At 52.4% G+C, this 24,003-nt stretch overlaps 1 protein-coding gene across 1 annotated transcript in view; it reads right to left on the reverse strand.

The window, feature by feature from the left end:
- PLA2G2C (phospholipase A2 group IIC) overlaps nucleotides 1-24,003 on the reverse strand; it is a 25,524-nt gene continuing 1,521 nt past the window's right edge. The window contains exons 3-7 of the mRNA XM_061148076.1: nucleotides 21,303-21,376; nucleotides 15,152-15,237; nucleotides 12,371-12,515; nucleotides 10,360-10,463; nucleotides 1-957 (exon numbers count right to left, since the gene is read on the reverse strand). Of these exons, the coding sequence (XP_061004059.1) occupies nucleotides 791-957; nucleotides 10,360-10,463; nucleotides 12,371-12,515; nucleotides 15,152-15,191 (456 nt within the window). The 5' untranslated portion in view covers nucleotides 15,192-15,237; nucleotides 21,303-21,376 and the 3' untranslated portion in view covers nucleotides 1-790. The remainder of the gene's footprint in view (nucleotides 958-10,359; nucleotides 10,464-12,370; nucleotides 12,516-15,151; nucleotides 15,238-21,302; nucleotides 21,377-24,003) is intronic.

A 24,003-nucleotide genomic window follows, 5' to 3' on the forward strand; every position in this document is an offset into this window, starting at 1 on the left:
CCAGGGATTGAACCCACATCCCTGCATTGGAAGGCAGAGTCTTAACCACTGGACCCTGGGGAAATCTCCAGTTGTGGTCATTTTTGCAATCTCCCATACAAGCTGAGCGTTAGAATGATGAGAGTCCACCCAGACTGGATCACTTTAGTATTTATTATAATTTATGCCTCGTAACCAGGGGCTTCTAAATGTGACCAGAAACCTTGGGATACCCCTGATTCGTCCTCCCCCACTCTTTCTCCATCTTTTTGGCATCTTCCTGGCTGTGACGTCCGGGTGGCAGTCGTGGGCATGGATGTTCCCAGGCTCTGTCTCCTGAGAGGTGAAAATGGCACCGATGTTTGCCTACCTTAGGGTTTTCAGAAGGCAGACCTCCAGGAAACAAGGGGTCCAGGTGCACCTGTCGGGGCCTTGGCATGTGCCCACCCAAGACCTTCTTTTCCAGGATCCTTGCTTGGCTACAGCTGGATCTGGGATGTGGGTCTGGTACTCAAGTCTGCCCGGCATCCCGATTTTGGGGTGGGGATGAAGGGAAAGTTTAAGGCAGATCCTGGGGCCTTTTCCCCTTTTGAAATCTTCCTGGGATGGGGGTAGGGGACATCTCTCTACCTTGTCACTTTGTTTGATAGCTTCTTAGCACTTACTGTGGTTGGAACAAATCGTTTATTTATATTTATGATCTGGCTCCATCGAAGGCCCAGATTCTGTCTCTTGCACTGTTGATCTCCAGCCCTCTGATGCTGAGTAACAAAGGAGTACCCCGGGCCTGACCAGGGACCCTGTGGCCTCGCTAGCACTGGAGTTTGTGCTTGCCGCAGTGGGGCCGGCTGGAGAACTGCTTGAAGTTCTTCTCGTAGGTGGGCAGGTTCTCTTTGAAGCAGTAGGCAGACTGCGTGTCACACTCACAGGCCTGCAGCCCGCAGAGGCAGCTGACGCCAGGACCAAGGGCGCATTCGCCTGCAGGGAGACAGAGGGTCACGGGGGCTTCCAGCCAACCCCCAGGGCTTGGTTCTAAGATTGGGGAGAACAGGGAGCTCACTGCAAGAGGTCAAGGGTTGAGAACTGAAAGGAAAAAGGAACTGGGAATCCTTCTCCTTCATCTCCAAGCCCTTCCACCATCAGAGCTAGACATGCCCTGAAGAGACACCTGGAAAGAAACAGGAGAAGGGGCAGGTGTGGGCTGCACGTGAGTGGGGGGAGCCTTGAGTTAGTGTCCCCAAGCAGCTCCCAGGGCAAGGACACACAGCCCATCTTCTCAGAACTCAACTCCTATTTCCAACAGCTTACCTGGCATCTCACCTGGAAATCACTAGCATCTCCAGTATAAGATGCCCCAAAGGAAGCTCTTGATGTAAGTGCCCCCCTGCCCTACCCACTGATCTGGCCCTCCACCCACCCTTTCAGCTTCAGAATTGGTACCACCTCCCGCTCAAGTCAGAAAACTAGCAGCCAACCTTGACTCCTGCCCTCCTTTCACTTCCACATTCCATCCACCCCAAAAGTTCCGTGGATGTCTCTACATTTAGAATATTTCATGCTCTGCCCTCCTTTCCCCATCTTCTTGGCCATGACCCCAATCCCTGTCATCACCAGCTCTCCCGCCCTAATGGAAGGAAATAAACAGGGGCTGTCTTGGAATGAACGAGGTTCACTCTCTTGCTGAAAGCCCCGCTGTGGTTTCCTACTATTTGAACAAAGACATCCCAAGTCCTTGCCATGGACTCTGAAGCAGGCTTGCCGGAACAGGGCCCCTGCCTGCCTCTCCACGCCCCCAGCCCTCCACTCTCACCTGTCCTCTGCTCCAGGAACACTGGCCTCTTTGGGTCACATGCTTTGGTTGGTCTTGTCCCAGGGCCTCTGCACTTGCTAGTTTCTTTGTCTGAAACACTTCTCTCCAGGATCTTCAAGTGGCTGGAGGCATCCCACCTTTGGGTCTTGGTCAAATTTCCTCTCTTCAGAGAGGATCTCCCTGACCACTCCAGCTAAACTTCTCCAGCCACTCTCCCTCATGTCCCCGTTTGATACGCTGTACTTTTCGCATCTCTCACTCCTCTTATATTTGTTTACTTGCTTGTGTCTGTCTCTCCTTGACAAAGTGTAAGCTATGTGAGGCTGAGGCTTTTTCCGTCTTGTCCCTCCCAGTGTCCCCAGCAAGTAGAACAAATGCTGGCACACAGTATGTGCTCAACTAACAGTCCTTCAGTAAATGAATGAAACGTTAATGGGCCTTTGGGATTGAGTGTCTGCGTTGTGGCCAAATAACCACTAGGTGGGGATCTTTTATTTAGTAGTCAGAGTTGTCCGAGTGGTGTTGCTGTGTGTGTGTGTGTGTGTTCAGTTCAGTTCAGTCGCTCAATCATGTCTGACTTTTTGTGAGCCCATGGACTGCAGCACACCAGGCCTCCCTGTCCATACCAACCCCCGGAGTTTACTCAAACTCATCTCCATTGAGTTGGTGATGCCATCCAACCATCTCATCCTCTGTTGCCCCCTTCTCCCGCCTTCAATCTTTCCCAGCATCAGGGTCTTTTCAAATGAGTCAGTTCTTCACATCAGGTGGCCAAAGGATTGGAGTTGCAGCTTCAGCATCAGTCCTTCCAATGAATATTCAGGACGGACTGGTTGGATCTCCTTGCAGTTCAAGGGGCTCTCAAGAGTCTTCTCCAACACCACAGTTCAAAAGCATCAATTCTTTGATGCTCAGCTTTCTTTATCATCCAACTCTTACATCCATGCATGACTACGATTCCCAATCTCTTTGGCACCAGAGACCAGTTTCATGGAAGATGATTTTTCCACGGACTGGGGATGGGAGAGGAAGGGATGGTTTCAGGATGATTCGAGGGCATCACACTTATTGTGCACTTTATTTCCATTCCTATTACATCAGCTCCACCTCAGATCATCAGGCATTATTAGATCCTGGGGGTTGGGGACCCCTGGCATAGGCAGCCTCCATTCTGTTCTGAGGCTTGGGGTGAGGAAGTGAGGCAGCCAGATCCCCTGATGTGTTGGCCTTGGGCAAGTTACTTTCAGTATCATTTATAAAACGGTGATAAAAACAATAGCGTCAAAAAGAAACAATGCCGTCTGCTTCAGGCATCATGAGGATTTTCATTGTTGTTACAGATGGAGTGGTCTGGATATGCCCGGAGCACAGAGGCCTCTATAGACGCTGTTATCATGACGATGCTGCACACGTGGGAAGAAGAAGGCCCCTCTGAAGCTGGGCCAGTGCTGGCTACAGTCTGGTTGCTTTCCTTCTCCCTCTCTGAAGTCCACAATTCCTGCAGGAAGCTGTCCTCCCCCAGCTCGCTGAAGCCTGGGCTTCTCAAGACATGTTGACGCCCACCCCACGCCTCGGTAGCTCTCCACTCACCCTCGGGAAATGGGCCGGGGACGGTTCCTGCCATTCCCGCTGCTCCTGGTGCCTGGATCGCCTTTGCCCTCGCACATCCGTGACAATCCTACAACACCCACGGGGCCCCCGCTCCCCTGGGGCTCCCCGAGAGCCCCCGTCCCATCCACGTCCGGGCCTCTCGCCTCTGCTGCGCCCAGCTCCCCCCGGATTCCCTCCCCAGGCAGCCGCCGTATGGAGGCCCCCAGGTCGTGAGGCTGCGCACGCAGTAGGGCTATTTGGGCGCAGGGCTCCGGCCCATCCAACCTCTCCTTCCTCCCAAAGGGCCTGGTGCCCTGTGCCGTCCATCACCCAGGTGCTGCCTGCCTGGAAACCGGAAGGGAGTCACATTTCCCACGCTTTCCTCTCTCTCCCCTTCTCTCTTTCTGTCTCTCTCTTGGTCTCCTATTCTTCTCCATCTCTTCTTTCGTGCATCTCCTTTCACCAAGCCTCCCTCTTCCTTTCTCACCACTTCCCTTTCTTGCTTTGTCTTCTGGTCTTTTCCAGAGCGCGAAGCGTAGTTCTCTCCTGACGATCAGCTCTACGTCTAATGACTGACCCGGTCCCCAGGCCGTGGGGACTGACCCGGCGCGGCAGTCTATCGCCGTGGGCATCCCACAGCTGTAGTAGGGTCAGGCCTGTCACTCACTAGAAGAAGAGGCAGCCCTGGGCCAAGAAATGCCAGGCCTGCAAGTCATCTTTTAACAACAAGCCCAAATCCAGATTCTGCATCCTTCAGCTTGCTCATGGAGAAATGGAGACATGAAGACGGAACTGATCATGCTTTCGCATTCCATGAGACAGACTGAAAGATTTCCACCTGGGCTTCCCAGGCGGTGCTAGTGGTAAAGAACCCGTCTGCCAACTCAGGAGACATCAGAGACGCGGGTTCCACTCCTGAGTTGGGAAGATGCCCTGGAGGAGGGCATGGCAACCCACTCCAGTATTCTTGCCTGGAGAATCCCATGGACAGAGGAGCCCAGGGATCTACAGCCCATGGGTTGCAGAGTCAGACATGACTGAAACGACTTAGCACGCACGCAAGCACACACTTCCACCAATGAGATGGGAAGGTGTACGCTCCTGCGTGAGCTCACTTAGACTGCCTGCCAGGCAGCTCCCTGTCTGCACCTGGCCCGTCCTGGTCTCTGAACCCTCTCCTTGGGTGCCCTTGTTTTAAAGCTCAGAGCTCTACATAGCGCCTGAGCACTGCCCACTCCCCACTTCTCCCTGCAGAGACTCCCCAGTTCTCCCCGCAGCCCTCTGAGCTCCAGACACCAATATGCGTGTGTTCACATAGCCCCTCGAGCATCCGATGCGAATCTCACAACCAGCACGGCTCATCCAGGCTCTTGCTGTGACCGCAGAGTCTGTGCACCTCTATCCGCACAAGCTCATAGATGCATGGTTACCCCCAGATGCTCAGGACAACGATGTCAGAGTCAGCCTCCCTCGCCTTCAAGCCTCACACCGAATCCAACACCAGGTTCTGTCGGTTCACCTCCCAAGCACGCCCAGCATCTGACACTCCACCCCAGCTACCGAGCCACACGACGGTCACTTCCCCCCAGTGTGACGGGAACAGCCCACTAGTGGCTCCCCCTCTTTCTTCCCTTGCTCCCCAACTTCTCTGGGCAGGGGCCAGAGTCCTCTTTCTAAAGGAAAATTTGAGCTGATCACTTTCTGCTTGAAGGCTTCTCCCTGCAACTGAAGGAGCAGGGGAGCCCCTCACTCCACAGCCAGGCCTCGCCAGACTCGTTTCTCGTGGGACACCCACCCCCCACCCTCCTCTGGCTAAATGCCACCTCCCTAGAGAGGCCCTTCCCGACACCTGAAGTAGCACCCACCCCCCACTGCCGTCCTCATTCAGTAGCTCGTGGCCTTATTTTAGAGGTTTCACAGCACTTGTCGCTACCCGAGTCTATCTTTCTTTCTGAATATTTCATGGACTTTCTCCCTGCCTGCACATAAGCTCCTTCCAGTCATGCAGTTTGTCTTTTTCTTGCAGATATTCGGCAGCAAACACGCGGTAAGGGCTCCATCACCGTTTGCTGCTGCTTCACTGGCTGGACTTAGACACGGCCCGCCGGGCAGTGAACAGAGTTCCCATCCCAAGAAATGGGGAGTCAGATTCTGGGTCCAGATCTGCCGCTTGAAAGCTCTGGCAACTCAGGGACGTTGTTCCTCTCTGAGTCTCTTCCCTAGGCTTTCAAATGAGGGTACAGGTTCTTGTACAGACTATTTCATGAATTTCTTCACTCATTTGATCATCGGATATTGATTGAGTTTCTAACATATGCCTGGCCTTTGGCTAGGAAGCAGGGGGACAGGTCTGAGCAAGCACACCCCACAACTGCATGGCTTCAGGCATCCTTCTCTGTGGCTTTATGAGGGTAAGCACCCACCCCCCACCCCGGGGCTCCTCAGGGGCTCAGCAGTGAAGAATCCGCCTGCCAATGCAGGAGACGTGGGTTTGATCCCTGGTCTGGAAGATCCCCTGGAGGAGGAAATGGCAACCCACTCCAGTATTCTTGCCTGGGAAATTCAAGGGACAGAGGAGCCTGGGGGAGGCTATAGTCCAGGGGTCGCAGAAGAGTCAGACACGACTGAGCATGCATGCACCGCCCCTCCCCGCCCCCAACAAGTGCTCCCCAATCTCTTGGAGCTCAAACTCCAGTTGAGGGGAGAGCTGACCCATGAGTAAACAAATAATTGAACAAGATGAGATGATGTCAGGTTGAGACAGATTCTAGAAAAGGACAAGGGTAATGCGTCAGTGAGTGGAGGTGTTGTTGTGAGGAGTAAATTCAGCAAAGGAGAAAGATCTTTGCAAACTACAAACTCCAGTGGTTACCTGGTTCGCCCTCCACCTTGGGCAGAGGGCAGAGTCACAGGCTCAGAGACGGAGGTGACAGAGGGGCCTCGGGCTGGAACTCTGGCTCTGCCGCCCACGGCCGGGCCCCTCCCTGCCCGACAGATGTGGGCACGCGTGGGTGGAGGGGGCATCACCAGTGGCAGATCTTAAAATCCCTCGCGAATGCCAAGTGCTTATGCAAGCCCACTCAACAGAGGGCTAATGACCTCCCCAGTCGCCTGAGGGCAGCCGTCACCACTGGCAAGTTGGCCCCAGGGCTTGGGTTTCAGGCCTGTCTCTGCACTGCTCTCCCACTGACATTTCGAGACGTGGACAGACCAGGCTGTTTTTCTCCTTTCCCTTCCCTGCTCATACCAACCACATTCAGGAGCAGCCACTGGTTGCTAGGCAACCCGGAACTAGGCTTGGGTGCCAGATTTCAGAACTGGGAGGCTTGGGAGGTGATTAACCCTTGCAGGGCAGTTCTTTGAACTGCAGTGTAACTGGGGATTGTGGTGGGGGGTGGGGGGAGAGCCATCATCCTATAAGGGGTTAACGACATTAGCTCAAGGGGAGGCCAATGCAGAGGAGATGCTTCCAAGAAATCTCTCAACAGTAATAAAGAAAATACCAGTGCTTTCCCATGAAGTGAAGGGGGAAAGGAAACTAGGGTTAAAAAAATAAAAAGAAGACATCTCAACTTCTAAAATGAAAGGTATTAATTAAGCACCCACTCCGGGTCAGACCTCTGAGTTGGGGAGGGCTCAGTCTTTTTGCAGTCCCATGGACTGTAGCCCACCAGGCTCCCCTGCTCATAGAATTTTCCAGGCAAGAATACTGGAGCGGGTTGCCATTTCCTCCTCCAGTGACCTTAGAGACCCCAGGAAGTACTGAGTAGTGCTTTACAGAGGAGGGGACTAAGGCCCAGGGTGGTCGTGTAATTAATTCAGCTGGAAAAGACGAAGCTGGGATTCAGGCCCGGCTCTGCCTGACTCCAAAGCATTTGCTGTCTCTGGGCTTCTCAGTGAGGTGCACGGAGCTGGGACAGGAAGATCCAGGGCGCTGCAGGGGGACAAGCTCCTTCGGCTTTCCTTTGCCCCCTGGGCCGGAGCCGAACATTCTGACAGGCGTGCTGTAGGTAACAAGACTTGCATCTGTGCGTGCCCCCCAGTCCAGTCCCCTCCCAGCAGTCTCACGCCAGCGGGGAAGGCGGTGGGAGGCAGGAGCACCAGCTGGGGTCGGACGACCTGGTCTGAGTCCCAGCGGTTCTTTCCTCGGCTGTGTGGCCGTGGCTGTCTCACTTCACCTCTCTGAGCCTCAGGGTCCTCCCGATAACGGGGAGGACAGTGCCCACCTCGGAGGCTTACTGTGGATTCAAAGAGCTGAGTGCCAAGCCTCCTTCAGCTGCTGATGAACTTCAGCTATGGTGAATGCACCTGCTTTACGGATGCAGACTCAGAAAACTCTGGCCAGCAGTGTGTTCCAGAGCACCGGAAAGTCTCAAGACACATGAGATTGAGTTTGCCTGGGGCCTGGGTCAGCCCTTCCCCGTCTCTGGGCCTCAGTGAGGGGTTGGTCGGACTGCTCTCCAAAAGCACTGGCAGCAGGGCCCGGGGCTGCCTCACTCTGTGCCCCTGGCCCTGGCACAGCGCCGGCCCTGGATGGGTACCCTGTGGGTCCTCAGTTGATACTGGGCACGGGAATGGATGTGGGTGGGGATCACTTGGGGTCTCAGCCCACATCGGCAGCAGGAGCCAGGCCACCCGGCTCCCAGCCCTGTTCCTGGAAATAGGGACTTGGCAAGCTGAAGCTCCAATACTCTGGCCACCTGATGCGAAGAGCCGACTCACTGGAAAAGACCCTGATGCTGGGATAGATCGAAGGCGGGAGGAGAAGAGGGCGACAGAGGATGAGGTGGGTGGATGGCATCACCAACTCAATGGACATGACTTTGAGCAAACTCTGGGAGATGGTTAAGGACAGGGAAGCCTGGCGTGCTGCAGTCCCTGGGGTCACAAAGAGTCAGGCGCGACTGAGTGACGGAACAGAGGTGGGTGTGGGAACAGCAGGGGGTCAGCCTGGAACTCACTGGCTAGGTCAGCTACAGAAGGGGGTGCTAGTGCCCTGGTGAGGATGGGTAAACGTCCCTCCTCGCTAACTCTCTTAGACAGATGCTGGACTCCGGGATTCCTGGTCAAGCTTCAAGAGCAACTGGCCGCTGCTGCTTGGCAGGGGCCAGCATCTGTGGAAAGCACAGCCCAGGCCACGAACGTTCCAGCCCATCTCTGAGGTCCTGCCTGCACCTACCACCAACACCCAGCGTGATGTGCCAAGCAGGCAACACGTTCTGTGCCACCTGCTGGGGCTCCAGCCTCTGCTCCCAGGTCACTTTCCTCCATCTCCTGGGGTCCCCGGCTGCGGCTCTGGTCCCCACGACGGAAGGTGAAGAGGGTTGCTAAAGAAACTGCTCCAGGAGCAGAGGACCCAGGCCCGCCCAGAAGGGCAGAGGGTTTGGTCGGGGGCGTGGGACCGCAGGGCAGGAAGGTCCTTGGCACCTACTGAAAACCTGCTTCCCTCTTCAGAGCTGTTTCCCTCCTTCTCGGCTCCTGGGCTCTACGGGGGCATCAGGGGAGAGAGCTCTCAGAGCGCATCTGCTCTCCCAGCGATGCCCGTTCCACCACCCTAAGGTGACACCTGACGTGACAAAGGTCAAGTTCAAGGTGAAACGAGATGAGACGAGACCATGTGAAGGCGAGACCGTGAGCCAGATGGAGAGGCCTCGGGTAGCTTTTCTGCGTGCCCCTCCCCCACCAAGCGAGAGCCGGCCTGCCCCATTTCCCGCCCCCACCCCCCAACACGCTGGGTCGGGAGGGACAAGAAACTCGGTGCCACCACTTGTGGAAGCAGGCGATCCTCTGAGCTCACCCTCCTCCAGTCCCCCCTCGTCCCCCATCCACCAGACCGTGATCCCGCCCCGTGTTCTGGACATGGCCGAGGGGGCCTCACGGTGGAGATTCTTTGCTTTAGGCTGGAGGGCGGTCAGGAACTCTTCTTGCACTCACATAGGAAAAACGGGGTCCCTTCCCCATCGACAGTAGGCCCGAAGATGGGAGAGCGGAAAAGCAGACTCCGCTGAAGCTGGGCCTCCCGCCCCCAGGGGTCTGGGCCAGGTTCCAGCTCCCCGGCGCCAGAACCGGGCAGACCATGCCAACCTGACTCAGTGTGTCCTGGGCCTGAGCTCTGGGTGGAGATGAAGGCAAGGGAGGTGGTCTCCCCGCCCCGCGAGGGGACAGATGATCTCCAAGACACGCTCACAGCTCTGAATAAACACGCAAGGGAGGACAGTGTTTCCCGTGACTCCACAAGGCCGAGCGGAAGGCGAGTCACACACTCGAAGGGGCGTTCAGACCACCCGCCCTGCTGAACTGAACGGCCTTGGAGACAAGGCTGTGGCCAGCTGCCTGCAAGTGAGCTTGCGCTTTAGATCCAGCCTGCCCTACCCACCGCCCAGCCGCCCCGGATCATGCTGAGAGCTCGCAGGCCCCTCCCCACGTGCTGCATACTCAGCGCTGGCCCGCCTGTCCTCTGTCCTCTTCCCTGAATGGCCTCGAAGACAGATGGGCCCCCGACCCGGCCCCCCCATTCACTCTGCTGTCCCCCATGGCACCTACCCATCTTGGCACTCAACCCCCTTCACAAATATTTGTTCAACTGAAAGACAGCCGAGCTGCTTTGTTAACACACAACAGACATCGGGAAGAAGCTTCTCAATAGCAACAGCTGCCAAGCACAGCCGCAAGATTCAGTGTAATCTTCGGTCAACAACTACTTATCGAGCCCAGGAGAGGCCCCGGGTGGGCGGCGGGGACTGTGTGCTGAAACCCGAACTCCAGGGGAAGGAGCTGGGGGCACAGCTGTGAGCAGGGACCGGGGTTGGGGGGGACCAGGGCTGGGCTCTCAGGAAGCGTTGATGCTCAGAATTGCCACTCTCCATCCCAAAACACTTGGGAAAAAAAATCTCCTTTTCCCAAATTTCTCTGGGTCCACAAGGCTGAACTGAAAGAAAGGCCCAGGGTCAAGGACATTCTCTGCCGAGAGGACTACTCACAGACCACGGTCCCATTGACCATGTGGAACTGGTAGCCGTTCAGCAGGGGCTGGCAGCCGAGCCGCTTCACCCTCTCGTAGCAGCAGTCGTGGGCCAGGCAGCACCTGTGGGCCAGATGGAGGGAGATGGGGGCTTTCCTGAGGATGGCCCCAGGGAGAAGGCGGGAAAGGACTCACCCGCCTCCTTCCCAGATGACAACGTGCGGAAGGCAGGGAGGTGACTTCCTGACGGTGTTGAAAATCGTAGAAAGAGCCCTTCTCTACCTACTGCTGGCTTATGAGCTCCTCATAGTGACCCTAGGAGGTGCAGTCCTTGTCCCCATTCTGCGGGGGAGGAAACGAGGTTCAGAGGTGAATTTCCCCCAAATCTAGGCTCCCATGACGTATTCATTCATTTAATGACTTGCCGTTGTTGTTCAGTCACTACGTCGTGTCCGACTCTCTGAGACCCCATGGACTGCAGCACTCCAGGCTTCCCTGTCCTTCACTAACTCCCAGAGTTTGCTCAAACTCCTGTCCACTGAGTCGGTGATGCCATCCAACCATCTCATCCTCTGCCGCTCTCTTCTCCTTTTGCCTTCAGTTAACGACGGAGCACCAACTATGTGCCCAGCCCTCGGAGAGGCTCTGAGCAGACAAAGGTCAGCACGTCAGACATAATCCTTCGGTCTTTGCTCTGTTGAGGCTCAGAGCCAGTGAGACGGCAATGGGATAGACGGAGCAGGGACAGCACTGGAGGAGAGAAAACAGCTGGGGATGGCCTCGGCCCGCCTCCCTAGCCAAGTCAGAGCGGCAGGAATGCAGAGACAGGGACTGGCCGATCCCCTGGGCTGGACGCTCAGTCTTCCTCCATCACCATCTGCATCCACACGTGGGCTCCTGGTTGTCTGTCATCTTTGGCTAACAGTGCTGGAATGCTCATCAGCCTTAGGACTCGGAAGGGGAGGCACCGAGCGTTAAAGGGCCTGGACTTTGAAACAAGAAAACTCTGGTGCAAATCCTGACTCTGCCACTCAAGGGGCTGAAGGTCTTCGGGCTCTGCGGCTTTGTTCAGTGGGTCCCCCGTAAAATGTCCACCAGTGTCCCCCGTAAAATGGAGACGGTGGCCTGGCCTCGACCATGCGCTAGCAGGATTAAACCAGGCCCTGCGTGCAGAGCACCAGTCCCAGGGCTCAGCGCGTGCCGGGCATTTTGGCAGTGCCGGGCGCCCTCCAGGGCTCTGGGGTCTTCCTGGCTGGAACAATCTGTGGTCTCAAGAGCCCAGCCCAGAGGGCTGGAGCTCCAGGGGTGATATTCAGGCCCTGCTGTGGGGCTATATTCATCCACACTCTGGTGAAAGCGGCCAGGAACATTTTGCTTCTTATTTCTTCGAATAAAAAGATGCACAGACCGTCCTGTCTCCTACTTCCCTGTTCCCTCGCCAGATAACACCAACCTCCACCTTTTCTGGGAACTCACACTCCCCCCTCCCCATCCTGAGAAGCAGGCCTGGCAGCCAGGTCTGGGCCATGTGGCCTCACCCAGATGGACAACTTCTCCAAACTGGGCCACTCAGATTCTCTCTCCTTCCCGCAGAATGGAATTAGGATGGGAGACAGCGGGTCAGTCTTGCTGCACTGATAATCCTAAAATGTGAGGGCCCTAGAAAAGACGGCATTTGCCACGAGGACTGAGAGCTGGCGTTTTTCTAGAGCTCTGGGCAGGGCTGACCACACGATCTGCATAGTGCAACATGAAAACGAAGGGGCCCCTTATTCAAACACCATCCAGCATTTCAAGATGGTGACAGCCGAGCAGCAAACCTCCTGCGGGCCCCAGACGGCAGGAAGCCAGCCCCAGCCCTGGGCCCCTCAGGACCTCCCTCCCACTCCCATTCAGTTTTGTCCTTCTGCTCAGGCTCACCCGAATGGATTTGTTCCTTGCAATTTGCAAGTCCGAACATCCTCTCTCTCTTCAAGAAGGGATTTCAATGAGAATCGAGTGACAGAAAGCCTCAGAGCCTCTGCACTCACCTGTCAGTGTTATCCACGGGGGTCCCCTTGCCCCCGAGCCCGCAGTAGCAGCCATATCCGTAGTATGAGAAGAAGGCGCTCCGCCCTGTGATGTGTTTGACCATCCTTTGAAACTGCCAGAAGCTGCTGTGCGTGGGGGCCATCACTGCCGAGGAGCAAATAAGGAAGAAGGGAAGAAGTGATGAGAAAGATTGCTTTCACATCCCCTAGCCGGAGCCCCCTAAACTGAACGCCAGCCCCTTTAATGGGGACAGGAGAGGGTCAGTCAACTGCATCACACAGCTAGTTTCTTGCTAACCCAGGAGGAGAACCCAGTTTCCAGGACATTCAGGACAATGCTGTCAACTACAGTCTGCTCCCCGCAGGAAAAGACCACCGTCCCGTTCAGAAACACCCTCAGGTCTGATGCTAATCATTAACAAGAAAGGTTCAAAGCCAGAAATGCCAGTCCCTGCAAAAATCACTGGGGCTTTTACAGTCTTACAGGAGAAACAAAATACTTAAGAGGCAGAAAAAGCTGTCCTCAATTCATTTTTTTAACAGCAAATACAGGTGGCACAGTGGTAAAGAATCCCCCTGCCAATGCAGGAGATGCAAGAGATGCAGGTTCGATCCCCGGGTGGAGAAGATCCCCTGGAGTAGGAAATGGCAACCCACTGCAGCATTCTTGCCTGGAAAATTCCATGGGCAGAAAAGCCTGGCAGCCCATAGTCCATGGGGTCACAAAGAGTCAGACATGAATGAGCATACACACACACACACACACACACACACACACACACAAAAGAACTTAGCAATTTTTACTTATACAAAGTGCTTAGGAAAGTGAGGGGAAATATATATATGTATATGTATATATTTATATATATGTATGTATATATATATATATGGAGAGAGGAATGTTTGCTGCAGCATTATTTGTGATATCAAAAAATTGGAGACTACCCACATGCCTGCTGACAAGGAGATAATAACTAAATGATGTCTTGAAAACATACTACTTTTAATAGCAATATCACTAGGCAGTGGGACTGGGGAAGTAGGTGGAGAAAAAAACAGGCAACATTAACCCTAAATACATTCATGCTGTCTGATATATATATTTTTCACAACAAGTCTGTGTTAATTTTCTATTGAAATGTTGGCAACACATGTATGTAAAGGCCCGAGTGTATGTCAGTCTTTCAGTGGTGTCTGACTCTTTGCAACCCCATGGACTGTAGCCTGCCAGGCTCCTCTGTCCATGGGATTCTCCAGCAAGAGTACTGGAGTGGGTTGCCATTTCCTCCTCCAGGGGATCTTCCGGACTCAGGGATCAAAGCTTCGTCTCTCTGGTTTCCTGCATTGGCAGGTGGATTCTTTACCCCTGCACCACCTGGGAAGCCCAGGTAAAGGCCTAAAAGGATGTATACCAAACTCTGAAGACGGTTTACATAGAAATGGATAAGGGTCTGTGAAAGATGGGAAGGATTTTATCTTGTTACTCTATACTAATGTATTTTACTTTTTAATTACAAGTGAATATTAGTTTTACAATAAAAATAAAATAAAAACATGAAGAAGAAAACCCAAAATGGGAGGTTTAGGGATATTTTTCCAGGAGCCCTCCCATCTCATTCTGTGACTTTGGATGCCCTGTGGTCCCAAACACTGCGGAGGGGCCCAAGCCTGGGGGCGGTCTCTGCGGCCGAAGCAGCGCCTGGAGAGAGGGTAGGACCATCCTGAGACACCGCTCTTGGGGTACACAGAGCTGGGTGTTTGCAGCAGTGGTCCTTCCTGCACACGGATCCCCTGCCTCTAACATCATGATCTTGAAAAAATGGTGCCTTCCACCACTGACTAAGTGAAACGGGGACCCCATTTTTTACATTTTGACTTAGGGACCCAAAAGTGACTGCGTCACAGCTGAAACAGAAAAATGGGTTTGGGCAAATCTCCACTCATCTCATCAAAGCAACAAGTCAGAGAGTTTTCCAGCACACCCAACACTAGGAAACACCTAGTAAGTTCTCTTTCACTTTGCAGAGATATGTAATCTGATCTCCTGGAAGCAATGACTTATAATTACCCATTATTCCACAGGTCACCGTAAGAATGCCTTTCTGAGGAGAATTAATTATTCCTACATTAGCTAGATGTATGTCCACGCTTTTGTTCTGGAATCCATACGACTTTAAATGAAGGCAACTTAAGATGAAGACAACAGACCAGGGTGACCAAGGGGACCAGAGGCGGGGGATGAGTCAGGAGGCTGGGGCTGACAATGCAGGGCTGCACATAAAACACGTGACTGATGAGAACCCACCGTATACACAGGGGACTCTGCTCAGCTCTCTAACGACCTGTGTGGGAAGCAAGCCTATAAAAGGGGGGACACATGTACATCCGTAAACTGCGCCATGCAGGGAAAACTAACACAGCCTTGTAAATCGACTATACTCCAATAAAAATCTATTTAAAAATAAGTAAATAAAGGCAACTGGCATCCAAAGACTCCTGAAAGGTATGTGTGCGGTACAACAGTGGTCAGATGCCCTCTTTCTTAGCAAATGGTTAGCAACCTTTGATTTTCTAAATGTTCTGTGAGATCCCAGCACTGGGGTGAGTGCTTTTTGCAGAAGCAGCAGAAGCAGGAGGCCTTCGGGGGGGGGGGCCCACTTCACTGCGGGCTCCCCTCTGAGCGACCCGTGATTCCGCTCACCTGACGCCACCTGAGGAGGGGTCGCCCCAGAGACAGACAGGGGGTCACACCCTGGAGCTCGCCCGGCTGTGACTACTTACAGCAGGAGGCAAAGACCACGAGAACCCCGAAGACCTTCATTCCCGAGGAGCTCAGGCGGTTTTCGAGAGCGCTGCCAGCTGAAGTCCTATTTGGAGAGAAAATAACCAAAATGAGGGACGCCATGTGGTAGCGAAACCCACAGCCACAGCGCAGGTCTTCGAAAGCCCTCAGTGGAGGGCTCCGAGCAAAGAGACCTTTTCAAACCTAATCATCTCTGAATACAATACCCCCTCGGGTATTTAGACCTAAATATAAAGATAAGAATGGTTCAATTGTTTGAAAAGTCCATGTTTTTGTTTTTGTTTTTTTTCAATTTCTTTCTTTGGCAACACTAAGCCTTCATCCTTTTTTAGTTTTCTTTTGAGGAGTCAATATTTCCTGTGTTGCCAAGTTGACAGGCAAATATGGTTCGTGATGGGAATCCACTGTGGGAAAGTCTGGCCCCATTTACATGGCAGTCCCCCTGGGTTTTCCTTCCTTGATGACCAGGTAACTTATTCATAAACCTAGCCCCTCTGAATCCTAGCTTGCTCTCCTAAAGAGACTAAAATTGCCTATCAGTCATTTCAAACATTTATTAAGAAATTAGTTGGAGTCTTAAAAAAATTATACAAATGAACTTATTTGCAAAACAGAAATAGACTCACAGCCATAGGAAACAAACTTATGATTAGAAAGTGGGGGATGGAGGGATAAATCAGGAGTTTGGGATTAACAGAGACACACTATTGTAAATAAAATAGATAACCAACAAGGACCTACTACATAGTACAGGGAACTCTACTCAGCACTCTGTAATAACCTACATGGGAAAAGAATCCGAAAAAGAATAGATATATGTATAACTAAGTGGGGCTTCCCTGGTGGCTCAGATGGTAAAGAATCTGCTGCAATGCAGGAGACCCAGGTTCAATCCCTGGGTCGGGAAGATGCCCTGGAGAAGGGAAGGGCAACCCACTCCAGTATTCTTGCCTGGAGAATCCCAAGGACAGAAAAGCCTGGTGGGCTACAGTCCATGGGGTTGCAAAGAGTCATATAGGACTGAGTGACTAACACATACAAGTCATTCTGCTATGCACCTGAAACTAACAGAACATTGTAATGAATTACACTCCAATAAGAAAAAGAAAAAAACACTTAGCAGATCACTGTAGCATATCTATCTATTTCGAATAAAGTAAATTCTTTGTAAAGAAGAAATAGAAATTAGTAAATGCGAGGTGCTATTTTCCTTAAGGGCTTCATATCTGTACATTATTTAATCCTCGCAATAACCTGAGAGACTCTATTATCAGTTTCGAGATGGAGAAACTGAGGCCCGGTGAGTTTGGACAACTTCCTCCTGCTCACACAGCCCCCTACTGCACCGACTTGTGGAGGTCAACTAAAATAAATTAAGCAAGTAAAACAGACCGGCACTGTAAAACTCTGCACCAGGTGACCGCACCCTTCTTACCACTATTGGCAACGGTGCATGCGTACCTGCTCAGTCATGCACGGCTCTTAGCAACCCCATGGACTGGAGCCCGCCAATCTCCTCTGTCCATGGGATTTTCCTGGTTAGAATACTGAAGTGGGTTGCTATCCCCCCCATCCAGGGGTGTCTCCCAGACCTAGGGATCGAACCTGCGTCTCGTGCATTGGCAGGCAGATTCTTCACCTCCGAGCCATCTGGGAAGGTCATTAGCAATGGTAAGGGTAGCCATAGCCCGCACACTTCTCACAGGATGGCAGAGGAGAACGTGGGCTCAGGATCCCATGTCCTCACGTGGAGCCCCGTGGCAAAGTTTCCCAAGAAAATTTCAAAACAAGTGTCCTGCCGGAGCATCCTGGGAGAATTTGCTACTTTTGCCCTCATTGGCAAGATTCTGGTAGATGCTGAGAGGCTGGGCCTGACCGGGCCTGGTCCCAGCCAGACTTCATCTCAGATGCTGCAAGGGATGTTTTCAAATTAGGTTCCATCTTACAGGCTGACTTCCTTTGTTTCTTTTGAGTGTGAAAAAAAAATAACTGTGTGATGGTTTAGCCCACGACGAAGGGACTCATACCTTTCAAAAGAGCGAGTGATGACACTTTGGTGAGAAGAAAGGGACCTGGGTGCATTTCTGGTAATGAGATAGTACAGGCTCTTATTAAGCATCAACTATTCCCTGGGGGCTCAGTGGTAAAGACTCTGCCTGCAATGCAGGAGGCCTGGTTTTAATCCCTGGGTCAGGAAGATCCCCTGGAGGAGGGCATGGCAACCCACTCCGGTATTCTGGCCTGGAGAATCCCATGAACAGAGGAGCCTGGAGGGCTACAGTCCATGGGGTCTCAGAGTCGGACACAACTGAAGTAATTTAGCACACACATGCCTTCTTCTAAGGAGACAAGATTGTGGCCCCAGGAGGGCCTCCAAGCTGGTTGGAGACCAAGTAGGTAAGTATAGACCATACATGGATCAAAAGCGCCCCATGGGAAGAAAGTCTGTGTGGTTCTCCAGGGCTTCCTGAATGCTTGGCAGTCTCTGGCAGGCCCCCTCTTTAGGGCAGGGATATCAGCTGCTCCTGACGCTCTTACTCACCCACTGGGAACTGCCTCTGTCTGCTCCAAGGTTGTGACCCTGCCCAGCCAAGATGGGAGGAGCAGCCCCTGGAGGTGATGATTTAAAGGGCCAAGCCCCCAGGATGTTGAGAAAAGGGAATTCTTGGGCACTGTTGACGGGAATGTGAATTGGTGTAGCCAAACAGTGTGGAGGTTTCTCAAAATATTAAAGACAGAACTACCACCAGCTCAGGTCAGTTCACTCTTGTCTCAATCTCAATCAATCTCAATCTGAATTGCAAACGAGATTCAGTCTCAGTCCTGTCTGACTCTTTGTGACCCCATGGACTGCAGCACGCCAGGCCTCCCTGTCCACCACCAACTCCCAGAGTTTGCTCAAACTCATGTCCATTGAGTCGGTGATGCCATCCAACCATCTCATCCTCTGTCATCTCCTTCTTTTCCTGCCCTCAATCTTTCCCAGCATCAGGGTCTTTTCCAATGAGTCAGCTCTACACATCAGGTGGCCAAAGTAATGGAGTTTCAGCTTCAGCATCAGTCCTTCCAATGAATATTCAGGACTGATTTCCTTTAGGATGGACTGGTTGGATCTCCTTGCATCACTACCGTATGATCCAACTATTCCACTTCTGGGTAGTTATCCAAAGAAAACAGAAACACTAATCTGAAAAGACATATGACCTTTATATTCACTGCAGCATTATTTACAATAGCCAAGATATGAAGCAACCTAAGCATTCCTTGACATGTATATATAATGAAATATTGTTGTTCAGTTGCTAAGTCACGTCCAACTCTTTGCAACCCTATGGACTGAGGTCCTCTAGGCTCCTCTGTCCATAGGTTTTCCAAGCGAGAATACTGGAGTGGGTTGCCATTTCCTTCTCCAGAATGAAATACTACCCAGCCATAAAAAAACTAAATTGTTTGCCATTTGCAACAACACGGATGGGCCTAGAGGATAGTAGGCCAAGTGAAATGTCATACAGAGAAAGACAAATACCATATGATTCCACCTATATGTGGTATCTGAAAAACAAACAAATGAACAAATCAAACAGAAACAGAGTCATAGATACAGAGAACAAACAGGCGGTTTCCAGAGGGAAGGGAGGTGGAGGGTTGGGCAAAAGAGGTGAGGGCATGAAGAGACACGGACTTCCAGTTATCAAATGTCACGGGGATGTAATACACAGCATAAGGACTATAGTTAATAATATTGTGATAATTTCATGTGGTGACAGATGGTTAACAGACTTATCGTGGTCATCATTTCGCAGCATGTTTCATCAGCCACTACAGTGTACTCCTGAAATGAACATGATACTGTATGTCAACCGTACTTCAGTAAAAAATAAATAAAGGGTGGCCCCCTTGCCTCCTCCCGGACATCTCTGAAAGGCCAGCCCAGGCCCTGAGCGCCCTGGGGGGCCGGCTGTGGCCTCTGCAGCTGCCTCCAGGTGTCAGCTTCTCCTGCTCCCCAACTCTGCCTCGTCCGCTTTTATACAGATGTTCTCTCCAGGGAGCCTCCCGGGGCTGCACCCCTCCGCCTGGGCCTGGGTCCAGGGAGGCCAGTCTAGGAGAGTGATGGGTGTGCCCCCTAGTGGCTGAGTAAATAAATGCCATTGAGCTCAGAGAAAGGAGCCCTGGACTCATCTCCAAAAGGAAGGAGGCATTTGGGGGGGCCTTGCATGACCTCAAATTTGTTTTCTGCATCTATTTGCTCCTCACTGCAACCTTTCCAGGTTGCACAGGATCAGAGGCACAGAGACTTGATGAAGGGGGAGATGGAGGGAGCCAGTGGGTAGGCGGGTCCCTAAGAGCGACTCTGTCAAACCCATCAATTCATCTTACATGGACAGTGATAAAACATTGCTCGTTTTTTTCTCCCCCTGGAGAACATAAGGAGGAAGGAGCCTGCAAGGTCTGTAAGGGTCACGATTATGTTGTTCATCTGGAGTCCAGCTAGCCCTGTGCCTGGCACCAACTACTAAAGAAGATGGCCAGCGTGCATCACGTTTACTTTATACGTGGCACAATTCTGACCACTTCACACATATTTACACATTAAGTCCTCATATCGAGTCCTCGGCTAGATAAGTACTGTCATTATCTTTGTTTTTCGGATAAAGAAAACTAGATGTGGAGAGATGTGCAGTAATCAATATTTGAGGAAGGCAGTAATCAATACTTGAGGATCAAATGAATGAATGGTCTGAGTCCTACCATGCTTCAAGTCTCATAAGTAAAAGCAAAGCTACAACCATGAAGGACCAGAATGAGGCTAAGCCTGGCACCGATGATCAACCCCAGTTCATGGACGATGGGACAGAGACTGGCAGAGGTTAGGTATGCTGCCTGCAAATTGACAGAGCCAGGGCTTAATCCAAGTGTGTCTGAGTCCACTGTGCTTTTGTTTTTGTCTGCCCATCACGAGGTTTGTGGGCCCTTAGTTCCCCAGCCAGGGATTGACCCCATGCCCCCTGCATCTGATCGTCTGACTCCAAACTCAGCACCCCGAACCCCCTTACCCGCGGGTCACTGAGCCTAGCCCTCTAACTATCCAAAACACAGCTGAGAAAACAGAACCGCAGACCACGCGGAGCATCCAAGCGCACGGCGCAATGCTCTCACGGAGGACAAAATTCTAGCAAGAGAATCAGCCTCTTTTTCTTAGACGCAGAAGTAGGACAGGAATGACAAAAGGAGTGGCTGCTCTTAGCAGGAGGCGAGGGAGAGAGAGGAATGATTAAAAGGATAACTGACCGAGCCCGTGAACCTGGGGCTGTGAGTGCGGGGCAGATGGCTGCAGTCATGTCAACAGGGTTTCACCTGGGGTGTAGTTAATGCCTTCCAAGCCCCGGGAAAACGCCGCGTTGTGCAGAGTCGACCACTTCTTGGCAGAGCCACTGAAGCTCTCCGAGCCTCAGCATCTTCATCTGTGGGGCGGAGACAATAATCCAGCCCCCCACGGACTGCTGGCAAGACTCAGCAAGCTCCCGATGGTAAAAGCACTTGGTCAACAGTAGCCAAGGTGAGTTACCACGTCTGGTATGCTTTGCTGAAGAACACTGGGAAGTAGGCAATACATTTCTGGATATTTTCCAACCATATGGCAGAAATAATATTAAAAAAAAAACAACCAGCTGCGGTACTTCAAGGGGCAAATTTCGTTCTCTAGAAACTTCTCCCTCAGGAAGCTGATTCATCGGGAGGCATGACTAACTGTGCCAGTCTCTTGGCCTCTTTACCAAAAGGCCCACCCAGTTTACCTTCTGCTTCAAGGCTATCTGGGATCTCAACAGACATGTCTAATGAGACGGAGGACAGACAGAGTGGGACACAGGGGCACAGACGCCAAAATCCACAAGTCTCTAATTGAAAAATAAACAAACAGAAAGGCCAGTTGGTCTCTGGGGACAAGCTGCTAAGAAACGGAAGCTCCTGCCTTCAGCCCAGCCCTGGGAGAGGTTATTTCCACTTCAAGCCACATACCCTCGGGGGGGATACCAATGGGCAGCTTGCAGGGTCTCTCATAGACAAGTTAGCTGGTGCAACCAACATCACCACTGCCATTACTTTAATTCTCACTGGCTATGTACCTACCACAAAGCAGGGGACACCGACACGGGCAAGCTCCTGCCCACAGGGAGATCATGACCGACTGAAGAGGAGGTGCCCTGTGAGACGAGAACAATGGGTAATGGACTTAACCCCCATCAAGCATTCACTGTGTGCCACACGCAGGGCTGAGACCTTTACATGCGTCATCTCATTTCACCCTCACAACAATCCTGTTCTTATCATCTCCACTCTCAGATGTGAAACTGAGGTCCAGAGAAGTTAAGGCATTTGCCCAAGGTCGCCAGCTAGCAAGTGGTGGAGCTGGAATTCAAACTCAAGCCTTGACCCCAGAGGTCATGCCTGCCGCCTCGTGACCAGCACAAGAGGCGGGCACAGGGCGAGTGCCAGGTGGGAACGCCAGGGTGGGAGATGCGGCTTCGGGGTACACAATGGGCTTTGGAATCAGCCAAACTGGGGTTCTAACATGCTCTGCCAATCATTAACTTGGGGGGCTCTGAAGTTCAATTGTTTTTTACAACTACACTGTAAGGAGGAGAGTGATGAAGATCAGGAGAGCTGACCTAGTAAAGTCCACGGTGCCATCTTTGGTATGTTCCACTGGACTGGAAGGGGTTAGAGAAGGCACAGCAGGGTGTCAGGGCGGGCGGGTGGGTAAGGTCAGGAAAGGCTTTAAGAAAGTGGTGATTTTTAAGAAGAGTCTCGAAGGGTCAGTGAATTTGGATTAACTTCAAGGAAGGGACCAAGGTCAGGCAGGCAGGCGTGAAGACCCTGAAGATGAAAAAGCTGAGGGTGCATTTGGGGAACAAGCTGGCTGGAGCCCAGGATGAGGGCTGGGGAGCACAGAGACCCAGGGCTGGAAAGGAGGTGAGTCCACATGTAAACCCACAGGGCAGTGATCCAGGGCCATGTTTACTGAGAGTCCACTTTGTATATGCATCAGAGACCCGGTATTACAGGGTTCATCCTTTAAAGACATCCTCTTCAAAGGAGGCAAGACAAAGGCAGAGAGTCAGCCTTCTCTTTAACAGGCAGGCGGAAGAGCAACTGGCTGGCCGGCCTCCTCTGTTTCCCTTCCCTGCAGTCCCCGCCCAGAGCTGTGCATTCTACGGCCCCTGGGAGCAAAAGACACAGGCCGCTATAGATGAAACAGACCCCGGGAGAGCACTGTTTCCGTGTGCCCACATGGGGACACATCCACGCCCACAAACACTCACTCACACACACACAAACGGGGTGAGAAGCCAATTTGATTTTCCAAAAGATTGCATAATCCCGAGGTGATATTAAAATAGCTGATGAAGAATCCACTTTCATCTTCTTTTGGGGTGGGCGTTGAAGGGCTGAAGAGCCCGGCTTAGATATTTTCTGACAAAACCATTTACAAGAAACAAGCCGGCAGCACAAAGCTGCAGAGCCATCAGCTCTGAAAACCTCCACCTTCTGCACCCTCGTGGGTCCTCAGATGCCTCCCTGGGTGTGCAGGGCAGGTGAGGGGGTGACCCGCACAGGAAGCCGGCCCAGCCTTGGCCCCTCTCCAGCGGCTCCCCCAGATCAGGTGCTTCTTTTCTGAGATGGGAAGAGACACCTCTACCGAAACAATCCCCCCTTCTCCAGGCCCCCGGAGAACTTCCAGTCCCTGCCAGTCACTTGGCACATAATCATGTCCGGCCAGCACTGCTCTTCCAGCCTGTGGCTCAGACTCTGCTGAGAAGAACCTGATTTGTAACTCCCTACGGCTGCACAACTTGTCTGCTCAGCCAAGTGTGAACACCATGCCGGAGGGTCGGGGCCGAGCTCCATTAGAGTCCTGGGTCCACATATCTGAGCTAGCCAAGGTAGCAAATGTATCGCCATGAGGCTACACAATGAATCCGAATTCCTTCTTCTGATGATATACGGCTCTTGAATGTCTCCTAACACAATCTTCTAATAATCTATGTGAAAGCGTTAGTGGCTCAGTCGTGTCTGACTCCTTGCAACCCCATGGCTTGTAAACCACCAGGTTCCCCTGTCCATGGAATTCCTCAGGCAAGAATACTGGAGTAGGTTGCCATGCCCTCCTCCAGGGGATCTTCCCAACCCTGGGATCGAACCCGGGTCACCTGCATTGTGAACTGATTCTTTATCATCTGAGCCACCAAGTCCTCAGATGATACAGTTGCTAGTCATTCCTTTGTGAATTTCAAGAGTCTAGAACAGGGCCTGGAAGACCAAAGAGTCCAGGGAGGACTCCTTCTGAGGCTCCCTTAGTTCCATCTTGGAAGAAAACCTTCATCTATTAAGTTGGGATTTGAGGTGGGCATGAGGCAAAGGAAGGGGATGAAGGGTTGTGGAGACTGGAGAAGAATGTTCCAGGCAGAGGAGACAGCAGGAGTGAAGGTCTGGCGTGTGAGAAGGCTGTGGAAGGGCAGGGCCCCGTGGACAGGGGCAGGCTTCAGGACAGCCCTGGAGCAGCCGCTGGTCTTAGAATCAGAGGACGGGTCCCCTCCCATTGGAACCGGAGGGAGAAAGAAAAGCAAGCAGACAGAAGTAGGCGAGTCTGTAGGTCTGAGGGCAGAAAGCTGAGGAAGCTTCCATCTGACCGCTTCTATTTTCTCTCTGAAGAGAGAGAAAGGTTACTTTCTGAGCAGGAGGAGGAATGGGGAAAGGTGAGGGATGCCAGGAGAGAGGACAAGGTTTGAAACAGTCAGTGAGAAGACAGGAGTCAAAACCAAGCTGGGGG

The sequence above is a fragment of the Dama dama genome, chromosome 8, assembly GCF_033118175.1.
Source record: "Dama dama isolate Ldn47 chromosome 8, ASM3311817v1, whole genome shotgun sequence".
NCBI classification, from domain to species: Eukaryota; Metazoa; Chordata; class Mammalia; order Artiodactyla; family Cervidae; genus Dama; species Dama dama.